At 50.2% G+C, this 19,169-nt stretch overlaps 1 protein-coding gene across 6 annotated transcripts in view; it reads right to left on the bottom strand.

Annotated features, from left to right (window-relative positions):
• LOC122389620 (inositol 1,4,5-triphosphate receptor associated 1-like) overlaps positions 1–19,169 on the bottom strand; it is a 73,895-nt gene that overhangs the window by 51,749 nt on the left and 2,977 nt on the right. For 2 of the 6 annotated variants that reach the window (XM_043381813.1, XM_043381812.1), the window contains exons 2-3: positions 7,901–7,992; positions 6,507–6,655 (exon numbers count right to left, since the gene is read on the bottom strand). In XM_043381813.1, the coding sequence (XP_043237748.1) occupies positions 6,507–6,655; positions 7,901–7,992 (241 nt within the window). Of the gene's footprint in view, positions 1–294; positions 1,196–6,506; positions 6,656–7,900; positions 7,993–19,169 lie in introns of those variants that run through there. The other 4 variants (XM_043381815.1, XM_043381814.1, XM_043381811.1 and 1 more) reach the window with 3 other exon arrangements.

A 19,169-nucleotide genomic window follows, 5' to 3' on the forward strand; every position in this document is an offset into this window, starting at 1 on the left:
TTTTAGGAAAAGTCAGAAAATTTGAGCTTCCTAGCTCAACGCGTTTGGGAGAAATAACCAAAAAACCTCAGGGGGGGCTCCTGAGGCCCCCCCTGCCAGGAAAAGGGTTAACTGATCACCGAAATGTCTATAATTGCGCTAAGTTTAGGTAAACGTTCATACGCTCAAGCAACTATCTATTACCGGTAATGATATGGCTGTTAAAGAAATTAGCCATCCATTAGCTGACTCGGAGTCACCGCCATTAACCGTGTGCGCATTCCATCGCCGCTGTCATCCCGTCCCGGCCCATACCTGTCGGAGACGTAACACTTGTTGGTCACCCTCTCCACCACCTGGTACAGGTGCACCAGCTTCTCCGCCGCCTCTGTCGCACTGGGGCCATCCGATGCCGCCGTCAGTCTCACCAGGTCACGGGCGTCATCGCCGTCATCACCTCCTCCCGGCAGGAGGGAGGTCGGCGCGTCGGTATCATCACCGCACGGGGTCACACATTCGGCGACCTCCGAGAGAGAGCGACGCAAAGAGGAGGAGCGCGGCGGTACCGGGCCGGACAGACCCACCGGCCACACCTCCGAGATGGAGCGGCGCATCGCGGCCGCTGCAGCGGTCACTGGTAGTTGTCCGTGACCTGTCAGTGACTTCCCTCGGGGACGGGGTGATCGGTGTCCTGGGAGAGTTTCGGCTCACGCTGGACTGTCCGCGGTGACTTTCGGCTTGGTTGATGATTTATCGCCGAAAGCTGATTGACAAATGGTTTGATGGCGCTATTGGTGAGTTACTAAAACGGCGATAAGCGGTTGAAGCTCTGTCAGACTCTACTCAGACTGCAGATATTCTTACTGCTCTGCTGACAGCCGTCATCACGGTTGGCACTGATGCATAGACCACAGTCACTATACCTCGATCACTGTCAGGCTGACCCGCTGTATCTCCTAATAGCCAGCACGCTACTGCCTTCTTCAGTATCACAGCGCACCACAATTGACCTCACACACACTGTTCACGGTTGACCTCACACTTCTCAAAGCTCGCAGCCACTCCGGCACCGGTCTCACTGCTTCTGACTCGCCGAGCTCACCGTCTAACCCATCACCTGCTCACCCCTCTCACTGTGGCCACACCGCACCTCGCTCACTGGGCCGTCGAGCGGAGCCCGCATGGCTTCCCACCGCCGTCGACACGCCAGTCTGCCGCACGGGCCTCGCGTGGCCCGCCCCCGTGCACCCCGCCCCCCGCTCAGGTGGGAGGTGCAGCTAGCGCCGCCACGCGGCAGACAACTGAAACTCCCGGCCGGCTGAGCTGCGGCCTGCGCCCGCGAGCCTGCGAGCTGAGAGCTCTCACGACACTTTGGCGAGCCGGTACGGTGGGAGTGGCGAACCTCGACTGGCACAGCGGGGGTCGGCGAGGCGCGTGTCAGAGAAGGTGTGAGCGCGTCGACCGCTCGGCGGGAGCTCGGCGGGCTCTCAGACAGGGTGAATGTCTCACTCGCCGGCGCAGAGAAGGCGAGTAACCGAACACTGCACTGCGGTCTCCGCTGGCGACTCCGGAGCGGAGCCAGTCACCGGATTAGTGCCGGTTATGGAGAGATGAGGTGGCCGCACCACGGGACACCCCTGGTCCATAATGAGGCCCTGTCGGCGGATTAGCACCTCGTGGTAATCCGACACTGGTGCGGGCCGCAGGTAATTTATGGTCGCTAATACCCAGACTGCTCACAGGAGAGGGAACACCCGCGGTGAGCACTTGAGTTGAGACGCGGCTAATGCGGCACTGAGCTGGACCGCAGGTGGGGTCCGTTCGTCAGTGACGGTCACGTATACCGAGCGGCGACCTCTGCTCTCACTGCCGGTCGGCCAGCGCAGGCCTCAGCTGAGGTCAGCGAACAGATGGGACACATGAGAAGGCTGACAGCCAGACGACAGACAAACGAGAGGCTTACAAATACAAAACATATGTTGCCGGTAACATTAAAAGAGTGTATGGGTTAGTGGGCGCATCAAGGGTGTCAGCAAAAATAATAAAGTAATATGGAACGATAAGAACCCAAGTCACAGCAAAGCCCCCGCAGAAAAGCCAGAAGGCTCAGCGGATTCACAAAAGGATGAGTGGATGCATCGGAGGCCAGCAGACGCCAGAAATGTCGACCAGAAACCTGACAAACACACTACGGGGGCAAGTGAACACAGAGTAAGCTTCACAGGCTTCATCAGACACTCCCAGCCGCTGCACTGGCCGTGGTGGACTGCGTCACTCCATCCTACCCCTGTCTGGTCGTGTGGGCCGCGTAGATCGCGTGGTTCGCGCCGGTCGCGTGGGCGTCAGACAGGTCGGCCGACACGAGGCGTGCCGGCAGTAAAGCGGAATACGGCGTGCCAACCGACCCATCCCACCCCGTGACCTCGTGAGCGCTGAGAGAACTCCGTGACCCCAAGTGTTGGCGGGCCTGCAGTGGGGCTGATGTGAGCTTGGCTGACCCGACTGAACAGGGTTGACCTGAAGTGTCACTTGGCTGGAGCTGATCGACAGGGCTAGACTGACTCAAATGGACCTCGCCTGAACTGAGCCTCAGCCTGACCCAGTATGACCTGATACATTGGGAAGATCAGTGACCTAGCCTAAGCAGCTTGACCAGCCAAGGCTACCTGAGACTTGAGTTATCAACTGCTGTGGCCCTTTTGGAGTCACCCTGCGCACCACTTAACAGATAATAGTTTGACGTTACCTGAAAATTACTTGTCCCTTAATCTATGAGTGATTTTCTTAGACCGACCTGTTTGACCTATCATCGATGGCGGATGTTATAGAGCTTCAGCGTTTCAGTGGTAATTTAAAATGATTCATATTTGTGTTCAAAGCTCAGATCTATTTCGCTGTTTATTGTCTCTGTATTCATCCGGAAGCGAAGCAAAACATTGAAACTGATTGGCCCAGCTGGCAAAGTGCCGACCGGGAAGCGAACGAACCTGAAAACCTCAACTACGAAACTGGCGCCAACAGTCGCACCGCAAAACCGCGCTGCTCAGACCAGCTGCCCCGAGGTGACCTGTCGACCCGTATGACCTGGAAACGTGGAGGCTGCACTTCTCGGCGGAGCGCGTCTCTTGCAGTTCAACTGGCTTCAGACAGTGTTATGCACGTCATTTGTCGCTCGTGAGAATTCTTCCACGCCGCAAACTTTTTGTATCGAGAAAACTGGCGAAAACCTAGAGGAACGATAACCAGTCCAAAAGACCGGGCCAAAATATTAGGATGCTTATCGTATACAGCTGAGCTGTCATGTTATTCAAGGAAAGGTCACCGCGCTGGGTCTCTGAAGCCATCCAACGTCTGATGTGCCAACTATCCTTTTGGGTCTTCTCGTCACTGCGGCTATATTAGGCCTGAATGCTCGTATCCGCTATAGGATTTGTATTTATGTAAGGCAGCGCAGCCAAATGAGGTTTGTATAGCAAACTCTGACTTCTTCTTTCCGATAGATTACCTGTCAACAACCTAATTGGGCAATGAGTCTCACTGGTCGCACAAAAAAGGCTCGCTTTGAGCTCAGCGATCTACATGTAAACTGTTCCAAGCAAGGCCGGTTCCAAGTAACCGACTGAGTCGAGCAATTGGTAGGAACAGTACCGGCTAACGACTCCGCTGGTATTTCACACAAAAAGCTGTGTTTGATCGTGGGCTAGTTATCGAATCGGCATTTTCTGGGATTCAATATAAGCATCTGTTAATCGACAGCGAATAATGACCTTAGAACGGTAGGTACCTTCACAATAAGGTTTCGATGGAGACTATTGGACATTGGTAAGATGCCAACGGGCAAAGGACGATGCCCTGAAATATGCAGGCCGATGAATTATATGCATACCTGTGACGTGTTACTTGCACCAAAATATGCTGTCGCCTGTCATGACAATCATTAAAACACGACAACAGGAGTTGGATTCATTACACCACAACTCATGTTTCGTGGTTAGCAGCAAACTAGACTGATGCATTAAAAAACATCACTTGATTGATGCAATACACAAGCATATTCAGCGTGGTCTGATTAGCCCTCGCCGGCCGAGGGGGGGGGGGGCGGGTGCCGCCCCCCCCCCATAGGGTTTTTTCGCGATAGCTCCGAACACGCTGGTGATAGAGAGCTGAAACTTGGCATACCTGACCTGTGATCTAAGCCGGATCTTTTGACACCAACCGCATTTTTGGGTCAGGTCAGGTCACTGACCTATGACGTCACAAGTGAACCTCTGCACGGTCTTCAGATGTCGCAACTTCGCAACGCCCTCACTGCCAGAGGAGATGTCACAGGGAAATGAAACTTGCAGGATCTAGTATCCATTATGAGTCCCACAACTTGTATATGTCGGATTTTTCCTAAAGGTCATATGAGGTCAGGTCATTTTCGTGACCTCACCATTATAAGTCAATGGGGAAAAATGAAAACTGCTATTCTGGCGCCGGGAACGATCTCCAACTATCTCAAGCACACAGAATCGTGATTTGATGCACTCCTTGCAAGGTAAGATGCGTCACTTTTGCAATGTTGACCTTTCGTGACGTCATTTATGACGTCATCAAGGTCATATTAGTTTTTCGTCAATAACTCTTGATCAAATTGAGCTAGCGAGTCGGGAAAGCCACCAATGGACTCAGGAAGGCCTGCCGAATCGAATGATATGCGACATGACCTCTTTCGACCAACTTCGTGACCTGGGGGTGCTGACCTGACCTTGACCTGAGGTCAACACCCCAAGTTGACCTGACCCGGACAAAAAGTATATCATTCGACGCGCCTGAGCGAGGCGAACACGATGCTGCCAAAATCAGCGCTCTGCGGCCGTTTTTTGCGAAGTTATTCACCAAAAACTGAACCGTACCTTGGGGCACTTGACCTGACCTCAGAGGTCACCGGTTGACCTAGGACCTTAAAATCGGGTACCAATCTCTGCGTCTCGTAACGGCGCACACGCTCGTTTTTTCCGCGACGCGCTAGCTCCACCAGGGGCGAAACGGCGAGGGGGGGTCGTACCCGCCCCCCCCCCCCCTCGGCCGGCGCGTATGTAGAAAACCAATAGGTCCGGCGAGGGTTAATCATGCAACCGAGTGATCTTGCCGAACCGAACCTCGGCGGGCTTAAGGATAGGTATTGTATATTCACAAGACGAACGAATGGGAGGATAAATCAGTGGTGAGTTTCGTAAGAGCTTCTCCTGCTGTGAATGATATAAGGAAGGTTGTCTTCGTAAATCATATGAGATGTCCATCGCTTAACTATGTAGGTTCTCATTGGACTCGTCGAAGCATAATGATGTGAATCGGCAGCCTGCTCGTTCTAAATGTAAAGTGTAAATTCAGAATTAAGTTCCGCAAACATGCTTCCCGTTTATCAGCTCGAAACTTCCGGGTACAATCACGCCTACGTTTGTGTGCCTAAATACAATATCTATACAGTTTCACATGGCGGCTATGTTTACATCTTCCCATGTTACCGCATTTCACCAAGGTTGATTAAAATAAACTCGGCACAAAATACCTGCGGATCATAAACAGCGCTACACTTCACAGACGTGAGCGGTGGGGAAGTGGACTGCAGTTCGACCAACTCGCCCGTATGTGTGAACTTCCCACCGTAATCAGGGATAAACACCTCGGGCCGAGCCGCAGCGCTAACCGCCAACACGCGATACGGCCAGCCGTCGTGAGATAATCCATCAGTTTCACGTCAAATGTGGTACATTTGGCGTGTCGTACATGATATCCTGAGCTTTATCCTGATTTAGCTAAATAAATATGTCATATCGTGTGCTCCAGATATAGTTATAAGGTAGGGATGATACATACTCATCACTCGTTTGGACACACTTGTTTTCCCACACGACTAATGAGACTTTTATTTGGTTACTTTTTGCTATCTTTGTAATTATCTTTGTTATCAATTGCACATTTAATATTTCACGGCCGATATTGTGCCACAGGTTTTTCAGGGTAAGGATGTTTTAACTTGGCCAGTTTCTTGATTATCACGTCACTTTGTAATTAATTTGCACAGCTCATAACATCTCTCTATCCAAACATTTCCCGGTCCAAACACCTTGTAAGTGCAGTAAACTTAATAACAGCGCTGTATGCACAGCACATCACGGTGTGTGCAGAGTACAGATTGGGTGACGGGGTGCGTCTTGCCGACACCAGGGCGCCGCAGTGCGCTCTGACCGCACGCTGACCGCACAGTGACCTCGTCTGACCGCGCTTATTGTCTCCCGGAATCAGCTTATTGCAGTATTGAGTATTGACGTTCGCGGAGCGGTGATGGTCGAGCGAGGATGCTTATGGAGCGCTAGATTCACCAACTATTGATTCTGTGTGTCATGGTTGTTTGGCGCTTCTTTGTTCGTTATTATCTGGATGAGAAGCATACAAAAAAATTGCTGCCACACGATATATCGTGTAACGACACAGCAATGGACAGTGCAGACATACCTTGTGCACACGATATCTGTACTCACACATCCGGCTTGGCCTTGAAGTCTGCCATCAGCTGCTTTGTCAGCGAGGGAAACACGGAGACGGGGTCGCCGGTGATGACCTGAGCCGGGTCAGCGACCTCGTCGGCCGGGTCGACGGGCACGCTCAGTGAGGGCCGTAGCTGGTGGGCCTGCCGAACAGAGGGCGGGTAATTAGAAAGGACCTATCATCTACAACACGAAATACCATGTGTTGACGGCAACATATGCAACGTGCAGTACAAAATCAATACCAATATCGGCAATTAGTCATCGCCTTTCTCGCCTGATATCTAAGCGACACAGCTGAGACCGTAATTGCCGGCTGTCATATAAATAACTTCGGAGAACAATGAAAACCCGTGGCTGATGGGCACAGAAGTTGCATATAACTTGTGACTTGTGAAGTGTGAAGTGTGAGCAGCCTGAAATGGTGAGTCTGAAACTGCATTTTCCAAACCTTCTTCCCCTCCCCATGTTTAAGTGCCTATCTTTGATATCTTCTAAGGAGCAGTAAATTTAGCCCCATTTTACGGCGAATTGTAAGGAAAACGGCAGCGAATCTTGTTCCGTGAAACGCACCAAATCAAGCACTTTTGACATAATCTAGTCCAGTTACCATCAATATATCATACTTGACTGGGCGCCGAGCTCTACGCGCACCCTAAATCACACACCAATCGCACTCGAGCGCAAGTTCGGCGTCAGATATATGGCGGGCTCGGCGGCAAGTGGCGGCGCTCTCGTGACGAGCGGCGGCGCAAAAACGGCGACTGCGGTTTGATCTGCTTGGCATGATCTGGTCTAGGTTAGATGAGGTACACCGCCCGACCGGAGGCAAAATGGCAACTGCAAGCTTTTAGTGGATAGGTGAGTTTACGCTTAGTCTCAAATTTTAATCTTTACGGCGTCGTTATCAGTTTTTATGTCGCACTACGGTTTGTATCCATCAGCTAACGGTTTGTTAGCGTTGCCGAGGATGATCGATGTTTACAGTTTAGTGACACCCGAGGCGGTATTCCGTACCTCGCCCATCTGCATACGTAAATCTCGCAGTAAATCATCAGACGTCGGTAAGATTGATGAAAGGAGCAGGTGTTCAAACTTGTTTTGGGATATTTCATGATTGGAAGTCGAGCAATTACCTTATTCGCAGTATTAGGATGGAAGTTACAGAATCACTAAATAAAATTTCAATAAACTTTTCTAGCAACGCGTCATTGATTGGTAGGTGATGACAACTGGTTTCATTTTATATTAACAAGGAATAAATTATTTTAAACGCACCGAAAATGCACTGAGATAGTCATGCATGCAATCGTCACAAGAGCACCAGAGTTCAAACTATTCATTGCTGCAAAGTTACGAGAAGCATCTGCACGCTCGCGCTGACTGACCTGACTGACCTCTGCGTCCTCATCCTCCACCATGGTTGGCATGCTCTTGAAGCGGAGCCGCACCGGTCCCCCTCCGGCGGCGGCAGGTTTATCTGCGGCACGAGGCCCCGGAACCAGGTCAGCTCGTCACGAGGCGCCCGGCCGCGCTGTACCTACAATTAGGCACCATCAGAGCGGACGTGGCAGATCTATCACAGTCGGACCGCGCAGACATACCGGCAGGATGTCCGTGAAGTTAGCGTCAGCAACAGCAACGAATACAGCGTCGGATTCAGAATCGCTTCAAAAACTGCCATCAGGTCAATTGGGGGACGGGGAACACGAATATGACATTTATTTTGCCCTAGCTCCCTTTCTTCATCCCTTAATCGTCCCTTAAAGGACGGGGCGCGTCAAAAGTGCCCCAAGGCTTCGTCTGATCGCCAAAATAATGGTCGCAATCGATTCCTCGGGTCAATATCTAACCTCAGTCGAAGGTTCCAGACCTGTGCCTCCTATCCCTCATCCCTTAATCGTCCCTTAAAGGACGGGGCGCGTCAAAAGTGCCCCAAGGCTTCGTCTGATCGCCAAAATAATGGTCGCAATCGATTCCTCGGGTCAATATCTAACCTCAGTCGAAGGTTCCAGACCTGTGCCTCCTATCCCTCATCCCTTAATCGTCCCTTAAAGGACGGGGCGCGTCAAAAGTGCACCAAGGCTTCGTCTGATCGCCAAAATAATGGTCGCAATCGATTCCTCGGGTCAATATCTAACCTCAGTCGAGAGTTCCAGACCTGTGCCTCCTATCCCTCATCCCTTAATCAACCCTTAAAGGACGGGGCGCGTCAAAAGTGCCCCAAGGCTTCGTCTGATCGCCAAAATAATGGTCGCAATCGATTCCTCGGGTCAATATCTAACCTCAGTCGAAGGTTCCAGACCTGTGCCTCCTATCCCTCATCCCTTAATCGTCCCTTAAAGGACGGGGCGCGTCAAAAGTGCCCCAAGGCTTCGTCTGATCGCCAAAATAATGGTCGCAATCGATTCCTCGGGTCAATATCTAACCTCAGTCGAAGGTTCCAGACCTGTGCCTCCTATCCCTCATCCCTTAATCGTCCCTTAAAGGACGGGGCGCGTCAAAAGTGCCCCAAGGCTTCGTCTGATCGCCAAAATAATGGTCGCAATCGATTCCTCGGGTCAATATCTAACCTCAGTCGAAGGTTTCAGACCTGTGCCTCCTATCCCACATCATGTACATATTGTATATGCAGGCTGGCAACGCTTTATATACCTAGGACTGAGGTCTCGCGACTCGCATATTTACTAATGCTGAGACCAGCCACCAGTATCACTTTAGGTCGGCCATGTCAACGTCTAAAGGAATCAACACGTCATCGAAAATGAAAATTGAGATACCGAACTTAGTTGTTATAGCAAGGAACGGATAAGCTCATCATATTGCTCGCATGAGGATTAACCCTCGCCGGCCGAGGGGGGGGGGGGGGCGGGTGCCGCCCCCCATTAAGGTTTTTTTCGCGATAGCTCCGAACACGCTGGCGATAGAGAGCTGAAACTTGGCATACCTGACCTTTGATTCAAGCCGCATCTTTTGAAACCAACCGCATTTTTGTGTCAGGTCAGGTCACTGACCTATGACGTCATAAGTGAACCTCTGCACGGTCTTCAGATGTCGCAACTTCGCAACGCCCCCAATGCCAGAAGAGATGTCACAGGGAAATGAAACTTGCAGGATCTAGTATCCATTATGAGTCTCACAACTTGTATATCTCGGATTTTTCCTAAAGGTCATATGAGGTCAGGTCATTTTCGTGACCTCACCATTATAAGTCAATGGGGAAAAATGAAAACTGCTATTCTGGCACCGGGAACGATCTCCAACTATCTCAAGCACACAGAATCGTGATTTGATGCACTCCTTGCAAGGTTAGATGCGTCACTTTTGCAATATTGACCTTGCGTGACGTCATTTATGACGTCATCAAGGTCAGATTAGTTTTTCGTCGATAGCTCCCGATCAAATTGAGCTAGCGAGTCGAGAAAGCCACCAATGGACTCAGGAAGACCTGCCGAATCGAGTGATATGCGACATGACCTCTTTTGACCAACTTCGTGACATGGGGGTACTGACCTGACCTTGACCTGAGGTCAACACCCTATGTTGACCTGACCCGAACAAAAAGTATATCATTCGACGCGCCTGAGCGAGGCGAACACGATTCTGCCAAAATCGGCGCTCTGCGGCCGTTTTTTGCGAAGTTATTCACCAAAAACTGAACCGTACCTTGGATCACTTGACCTGACCTCAGAGGTCACCGGCTGACCTAGAACCTTAAAATCGGGTACCAATCTCTGCGTCTCGTAACGGCGCACACGCTCGTTTTTTCCGCGACGCGCTAGCTCCACTAGGGGCGAAACGGCGAGGGGTGTCGTACCCGCCCCCCCCCCCCCCCTGCCGGCGCGTATGTAGAAAACCAATAGGTCCGGCGAGGGTTAAGTCAGTTTTCAGCTGACCACAGGTAAGCTGGATTTATGGCGATGCACACCGCACCTTGCTACTGCAAAAAACGCAGGAATATGGAACGTCCAACTCCATGCTTCTCCGCTTAATGGCTCGGGTGAATATAAACGGTGGTTTCATGGGCGTTTATTTTTAACTATGCATTTAGGTATGCCTAATCATCCCAGTAAATTATGAATTAAAATGCATAATGCATATAAGGTTTCATGCAACACAATCAAGAAGTCAGAGATTGCCGTTTAGGGATTCGCTGGATTCACTGGATTTCCGCACAATTCGCGGCATTCGTCGTTCGGTGCCACTCCCACTTCCGTTCTGTTTATCCCCTGCTGCGCCGCGACCCCTGGCGGCCCTGTGCCAGCCCGGGTTCTGGAGCTGACCACCAGGTGGCAGTAAAGTAAAACCACCCATCATTGGTCAACCTCGCCAATACCTGCAGCTCACGGCGGTCCTTCCTTACACTACCCCAGTCCGTAGAAAAAAACATCAAGTAACACTTCACTGAACATTTCCTCGCCAGTTTACCTCCCCGCGTGATCCTGCGCCACCCGATCTCGATTCTCTCGATCCCCTGTCACTCATCACCTTCTGATTCAGTAACACTCTTCTGGGGACTCGCCATCCGCCAAACACGGGAGCCGTATTTATAAACGGGCCTTGCCGGGTGCGTCGGCCGGCGTTGCAGGCCATTGTTCGATGCAGCGCCTGTCGACTGGAATAGCTACGCAGCTTACCGGGCAGCCGGGAAAGAACTGAGTTTGCAGCGGAAGGTTTATAACGCTGAACGCTGAAAGAACTAACAAATGAAGCGTGCCGAGAGATGTGTGAGCTGAGACAGAGAGACGCAGTCACAGTTGGACACGTGTTTTGCCATCGGCGTGGTGGACTTTATTGTTTTAATCGGTCTAGCCATGGGTTATGAAAGGGGGCTTGGTCATGCTTCCTGAGCCAATGGGGGTTGAGACAATGTAGGCATTGGAAACATTCAAGGCAAATATCAAAAAGTTTTTAACCCACGCAATATTCAAGAGCGGAAACAGGGGCGAGGTAGCTGTGAATTCATAATGGCACAGTCAAGGCACAGTTTTTTTCCATTGCTTGACAAAAAACGTGCGAACATAGCGATAGACGCGCTGTGAAATCGATCCGTTGTGAGAGCTTTTACAGCGTCCGATCGTACCGTCTATAATAGCGTATAGTGTAGCGTGCGCTGAATCACGCCATTTAACCCCCCAGTGCCCAGAGAAAAAAAGTTTTCCGATTCCAATGAAAATTCACATGTTTGCCCCCCTATACTAGTGTTGTAAACAGCCGAAGAAATTATCACTGTACCTTTTGCAGTTTTTGACATATAGCACTGGACATAAATGTCCAGATGGGCATTACCATGTACAAAAATGGTGCTTTGCGGAAGATTAGATCAAACCACTAGACCACTTAAGTTTTCTGTAAAAAAAAACTCCATTCAGCTAAAAAGCAAGTGTATTTCTAAAAAATCAACCAGAGTGTCAACATGCTCTCCTTGTCAACTTGCTCTCCATGCTCATGTTGTCAACACACCGGTGACATCCAGTCACTCCAGATTATCAATCAACGAATTTAAGATCAAGCAGCAAACTGAGACATCCCAAATTGGGGCCATCAGCACTGTCGCTGCTTGGCAGGGGTATCGCCGGGCGTCCACCAGTGGAAGCCTGAACATCTTTTCACTGGGCGACGCCATGGAAGCCGGCGAAGCAGTTGACGCACAGGAACACAGCACACTTCACGCACTTGGTTCCCACCTTCGCCGTGCAGCCTTCATTCCGGCAGGTCCCCCGTGACGGAGCCTTGATGATGATGTGTCCCATCCCGTCGAAGCGGATGGCCTCGGATCCTGGAGCCGCAAGGTTGCGGTTCATCATGGGCTTGCTCCCCCTGGCCCATCGTCGCAGGATGGTGCAGGCGTACTCGCGACGGAACTGGACATAAGTCATCGTGCCGCCAGCGCGGCAGTAAAGACGCCAGGCGTTGTGGACTGCCGTGTCCACAAGCCATGTGAAGATCGGCCACCACCACTTCTTGCCCTTGACGGCGATCCTGCAGTGGTTGACATTTTGATCCATCCTGTCAGTTCCGCCCATCATCTCGTTGCAGGGGCGCCGCCACGGATTTTTGACTGGGGGGGACGGACTGACCGACTGAAAACCCAAAAGTAGACATTCTTACCGTGGCTTTTTCGGTCGGATGCATTCAACGTTTAAAGCAAATATGCCACTTTTAACATAGGGGTTTGAACTGAAGTAATAGTTTTGTAGCTTGAGCTGAGACGAGAACAAATCAGGAGCTTTTATGGCCAAACGATCACCCTAGCCAAATATATCGGTATCGATTTTAGGTTTGAAGACTGAAGTCATTCCCATAGATTACACTTTGTCATTCTCTTACCGAGGAATCCATTCCCTTACGGAAAAATGCTAGCCAATCAGCATTCAGCTGGTTTAAACAACGTACTATGCTTGGTCAACGCGTAATCAGCTTCCGCTGCAATATAGGTAAGTAGCCTCTACGAAAGATGGAAAATAGTGATGTAAAAATAAATATAAAATCCTTTTGCAAATATTCATTATTTCCTGACCATTTTAAGTTTAAAAACTCATAAAACTGTGGCAAAATAACTGGTTTGAGGGAAGTAGTTTAGGTACATAGGTGTCGATTTCTACCGAGTTGGGGGTGCCCGGGCGCAGCAAATCCGCCGCCGCCCTAGCGGTGACCTTGACCCGCGCGTTCTGTTGAGGCTCCAAAGCCAAGCCGGCCGAGCCGGCGGGGAATTTGGAGAGCTCGGGCACCCCCGACTTGGCGGAAATGGACACCCATGTTAGGTATTTCCTTAAAGTAATGGCTATAGACCGCATTCCCACCGAGTACCTACCTATATACACATCTGATGTCCGATTCAGATTGACACCGCAAAGCCTCGTGTAACGTGTTCTATCACAGTATAATTGCTGATGTATGCCACTAATATGATCGATAATGCATATTGCATAGGTAATGCATATTGCATACCCGCGTGGGGGATGGGGCGTTGTATAGTCACAAATCTCTTTTCGGTTTGTGTACGAACCGGCGCGAAGCGCCGCGAAAATTGACAAAAAAACATTAGGCAGTACTGCTCCAAAACACGAATTTTGCAGCCCGTGTAACAAGCTTGATACTAGAAAACCTTAGGTCAGGAAAACCAAGTCAAGTAGTTAAGTCGCCTCAAAGTTGTGTGGTCCTGTCAACCGTATAGCTTATTTCTTAGAAACTGGAAATTTAGTGTAGCGCGACTGCAGAAGTGTGGGGTCGGAGCCGGAATCAGTCGGAGTTGACTGTTTTGGCCAGTTTTGGCCAGAGTCGGAGTTGAAGTCTTCGAAAATGTTCGGATTTTGACTTCGAGGTCGGATTGGTGTAAAGTCATGCTCTTGGCTGGTTAGACGAAATATATTAGGCCCGTGTTCGGCCAGTCGTGTTATACGACACACGTTGATCACGATATCAAAAATCGGCAGTTCCGCGATGACAGGTCGGATAAGAGCTGGAGATTTTGTTGGCCGAGGTGGCAGGGGTCAGACCAATGCATGTATGCCCACACCCCATATACTGAGTATCTAAACCTCCTGGACCCTCTCAGATTCGGCACCGGCCGTTCCATCTCTTCCATCCTCAGGACAGTCAAATCCTTCTCCTCCACGCCGCAACCCCCTGCTCCGGGCTGGACGGGCAACTCTATCCCATGCGGGAATGGCTCCACTGGAGCTATAGTCCTTTGCCGGGTGCAGTGGGTGCCAGTGGGCTGGGCTGCCTGTTCAATTGGTCGGGTTCATCCCAAGTGGCTCACTGGGGTGGCTGCCCCGACCAAAGTCTCCCACTAATTCTTTCATACTTGCGGCTCTGAAATGGTCTCATTTGACCGTAGGGTCTAATCAAATTTCGAGTGGGATAACAATAAGTAAAACGCCTTTTGGGGCGACCACCGGAGCGAGCGAGAGGGTGGGGTGGGCCGTGCACGTGCGAAATTGCGAGGGGATACCTCCAACTAACTTGTGCACTGCATCCTTCTAACCGGTCCCTAACGATGTGCCAAATTTGAGCGCAATCGGCCAAGCCGTTCTCGAGATCTGGAAGCGGCACCCTGCACGTGCGCACGTGCAAAATGGGTCCCAACTGACTTTTGCACGGCACCCTACTAACCGGTCCCTAACCATGTATCAGATTTCAGCACAATCGGTTCAGCCGTTCTCGAGATCTGGAATCGACCCCTGCATGTGCGCACGTGCAGCAGCACCCCAACTGTGGCACACGGATATGCATTGCCTAGTGGGTATACCTACCTACATGCCAACTTTCAGCGCAATCGGCCCAGTAGTTGCCGAGATATTGAAATTGTTACAAAACTGACACCTCTTCGTTTTTCACGTGGCACGTGCATATGGGGTCACTCACATGCATCGGGAATAGTCCGATGCTCGTTAGAACTTAGAAGGAATGAATCTAGTGCTACCCTACAAAAATTACCGCGTGTAAATCGGTCAAGTGGTTGCTGAGATATAAGCCTAGCAAAAGCGTGACCACGGCATACTCAGAAATTTCCGTTAACCTACGAAAGACTACGCTCGCTTCGCTCGCTCCGTAATGAGTTTGGGGGGGGACGTCCCCCTTCCATTCTGAGAGTGGGGGGGACGCGTCCCCCCCGTCCCCCCCGGTGGCGGCGCCCATGTCTCGTTGTACTTCCCGACAACATGAGGGCGGTCAACTTCCACATGTCGCTTCTGCACACGGCTGTAACGGCGCACCTTGCCTGGGGGAACATCGCCGTAGCATGTCGAGGCCAGAGTGACGGGTGCATTGTCTTGCCACCTGACGAGAATCACGTTCCCGTCCCGACTGGTGACAGCCTGGTGCATGCCTCGTTCCTTCTTCCTAAACTCCTTCGTCGCACTGAGGCCAGTCGTGCCAGGGATGCGGTTCTCCCGGATCGTGCCTGTCACGTCGTATCCTCTCTTCGTCATCTCCTGCATCAGGGGGATGGACATGAAATAGTTGTCCACGAAGAACTGGAAGGGCAGCTCGCGGAACTCCTGCTTCATGTGCTCCAGCAGATCGAGCACGGTGGCGCCGCTCTTTCCAACAAGCTGAACGTTGTCGTCAGTGTGCTCCGCGACTCCCCTTCCTTGATAGAAGTCGAACGCCAGGAGATATCCGTCTGGCGTGTTCTGTGCCCAGGCCTTGAATCCGAAACGGATCGGTTTGTTCCGGATCGCCTGTTTCAGACCGTGTCGCCCAAAGTAGGCGATCATGGCCTCGTCGTGGGAGATAGCTTGCTGCGGAACAAAATGCTCCATATACTTGACCTGCAGGATTTTGATGAGCGGACGGAGCTTCCAGTAGCGGTCAGCAGGATCTTCCTCGCTGCAGAAGTGGAGGTTCCGCTTGATCGTGTCGAAGCGATTGCGCGTCATGGCTTGACATATGAGCTCATTGTGAGTGTCCGCAGCCTCTTGCCAGTAGAACCTGGTGTTCACTGCTGTCAGGTAGCTAGTGAGGACGAGGATGCCGATGAAGATGGCGATGTCTTCCCTGCTCAGCTGTGGATCTTGGCGTCCGTTTCGAAGAGCATAGAGGCTGCTCTCCTTGATAGTGAGGTCGAAGATCTCCTCACCAAGGAAGAGTGTTACCAGTTCGTTTGGACTCAACCCCGAGAACTGGCTGAAGTTAGCCTCAGGGAAAAGCCTGGTAGGCTTTCCCGATGAAGGCGCTGGCTTCATCCACGTCACAGTGTGATGAGCTTGATGACGTCGCGCGGTAGGCTGGTGAGTGGTCTCAGTCCTTGAACTCCTGCGACGCTGAAGTTCAGCTTCAGACTTCAGGATGGGGGCAGAAAGATGGTCGGGGTCGCCCTCGCCTTCGTCCTCCGGTCCGGAGTAGCCGTCAGATACGTCACCTTCTGGAGGGATGAGGATGACGTCCACTTCATCTCCGCTGGCATCTTCTTCAACCATGTCAAGGACATCATTCAGTGTCTCTGTCTTGTGTCTGAAACAGGAATGGAGCCATTGAAAGTGCTGTAACAGATAATACCAAATAAGCATTTGTGCAAGCCAGCTCTATTTTGTACACAGCAATGCCCACGTGGACAATTTTGTCCATTTTTTGCAATTTCTTTTCTAATGATCATGCAACGCAACTGGGAGAACAAGCTAGTGCATCAAAACATGGGACAAAGTCTCCCAAACATGAATACACTGATAATTTACCTGGCTAATACTCCAGTGCCATGACATCTTACCTTTCGTCATGTGACGTCATCGCGATTTGGGGTCTAAATCCAGCGAGCGACTTGGATGCTCGACGTGTCGCTCAAAACTGGACCGATAAGCTCGGAATCATTCTAAAACGTTTTGCTGGATCTTTCTCGACTTGTACCGGCCGCTGTTAAAAGATGGCTCCACTGTCGCACGCTGTGGGTCCCCTGCACTGCAGAGAGACACGGTTGGACAAAAATGTCCAGTTGGGCGTTCCTGGGTTAAGCCCCGAACCCGGGGCTTAAATGGCAGAGCCATGAGAGGCTGCGTGGGCACAATTACATCTAACTAAGGACCTGATCGATTGGAAACGAACAGTAACGACTTGGAGCTTTGATGTGAAACCCTTAACTGAAAAAGCACAGAAGCAGTCCTGAAAATAAACAGAATAGAAGTTGGTCATACTTGGTGTACCTACAACTAAAAATGTTCGAATTCAAATTGGTGTTGAAGCCGTCTAACTAATAACGCTTGGCAGCTTCGTTATTCCTTACTTCCAATGCTATCGAACCAGAAATGTGTACATACATTTCTTGTATGTCTTTCTTCATGCACTAGCAATGTAAGGTTTTACGTTCTTGGCTCTGGCAGTTTCTCTCGCAACTTTCTTTTAAAATATCCACTTCCAGCTCCGTCTAATATCATTTAAAAGTCTGTCAGTCTTTATTTTCTAACGCCAATGAGGTGCATCCTAATAGTGACACTGAAAATAAAACGAAGCCAAATGAAGATTCAGCACATCGCAAGGAAATAAGCCGAAAGCAAGGAATTCCATTAGGAACTCAAAAGTCACTCCAAGGTTGAGCATGCTCTGGAAACACTATCACTTTTAACACATGAGGAAATTTGGCATTAAAACTGTTAATTACCAAGTAACAACCTTCGTACATTTACGTTCAAGCGTATAATGATTGGCATAGAATATGCAGCTTTACATTGATGAGTAATTGAGTATGTAGGTGAACTAGATTTGGCAGCCTCAGAGCTATCAGACACACGTTTAGAACAAGGCTGCTGCGTAGCCAATCAACTCACGCTGCATCTCACCAGCGCAATAAGGCGTGGTATTTTCTCGGAGAGAACCTATACTCCAATACGTTTCAGCTCTCATTTCGAGCATGGCAAACGTGTCTTTCCCCGAGGCTCATCACACGTTCTGTTTGTTTGCCGAGAAGACGGACTACCTGGAACATTGCTCCCCACGTCTAAAACAAGATAGATGTAAACAAAAAGACGAAAACAAACAGACGGTCTGCGTAGCGTGTGTGGGGTTATTGTTACACATAGAGGCGCCTTCTTGGGCGATTCGTTCTCATATGAGGAAGAAGCGCTGGAACTCATCATAGAATGGTACGTTATTCCCGGGATTATTTTCGTTCAAGCATGATGGTAATAAGTACATGTGTGTATATTATGTGGGCATATGATTTCAAATATAGGCAACTATGCAACTGATGAAAGCATGCAGGATCTTAGACTAATTGACACTTTACGCCTTTCACTGTCATCCATAATTACACACATGACACAACCGATGCATAATGCAATCTGAAAGCTCAGGATCAATCACCGTTTGAGAGGCCTTTTAACAAGAGACCTCAATATAAGACTTATATAACATTTCTGAACCTCCCCGTGAGCGGTCCCCAAGGCCGAAAAGACGTGCAAAAAAGGTTATATCCTAGATAAGTGATAACTACAAGTCTCAATGATTGTGTTTTGCATTCTGCAATATTCCCGTGTAAGTGCATCTTTCAAGCATCCAACACATTATAAAATTAAAAAATAATAATAGAACATTTATTAACACTTCATATCATCTGCATGAAAAACAAATGTAAATATATACACAAACAAACGCACGGGAAATAACAAAAGGTCGCTCATATACCTGCACACTCGCAGTGACCGACGATTAACGCGAGATCGACTGGGGGAGGCGGGGGGGGGGGGGTCGTTGAACCGACGTTCCGTTCATGGCCATAAGTTCGACCTCATCCACGACCAGACGGCGTTTAGTGATAGACGGAACCGGAGACCCCGTGTTGTTGTCGTAGTTGTCCTCCATTGTAAGTGGTAGTCGACGGAAGAACTGACCAGGCCCCATGCCTGGAGCAAAAAAAATACTGGATCAGTTCCAAGATTTTTTTTTTCTGTTGGGAGCTTTTTTCGCAAACAACACAACTTTCCTTCAGAACAAGAAGCGCGATTTGCCAAAGTCGGAATATGAAGCACTTAAACAATATAAGATAATGTCAAAAGATACAACGTGTCAGACTCACCAAAGTCGATCAACGTCGGTGTCGGTGGCATGTGTCGGTGGCAAATGCTCATGTACCACCCGGCCCCGGAGCACTTCACTTCACTTCACTGCACTGCTGCACTGCACTTCCCTCCACCTCACTGCCTCCCGGAGCAGGGGCACGCA

The sequence above is a fragment of the Amphibalanus amphitrite genome, unplaced genomic scaffold (genome assembly GCF_019059575.1).
Source record: "Amphibalanus amphitrite isolate SeventyFive unplaced genomic scaffold, NRLGWU_Aamphi_draft 000365F_arrow, whole genome shotgun sequence".
Classification (NCBI taxonomy): domain Eukaryota; kingdom Metazoa; phylum Arthropoda; class Thecostraca; order Balanomorpha; family Balanidae; genus Amphibalanus; species Amphibalanus amphitrite.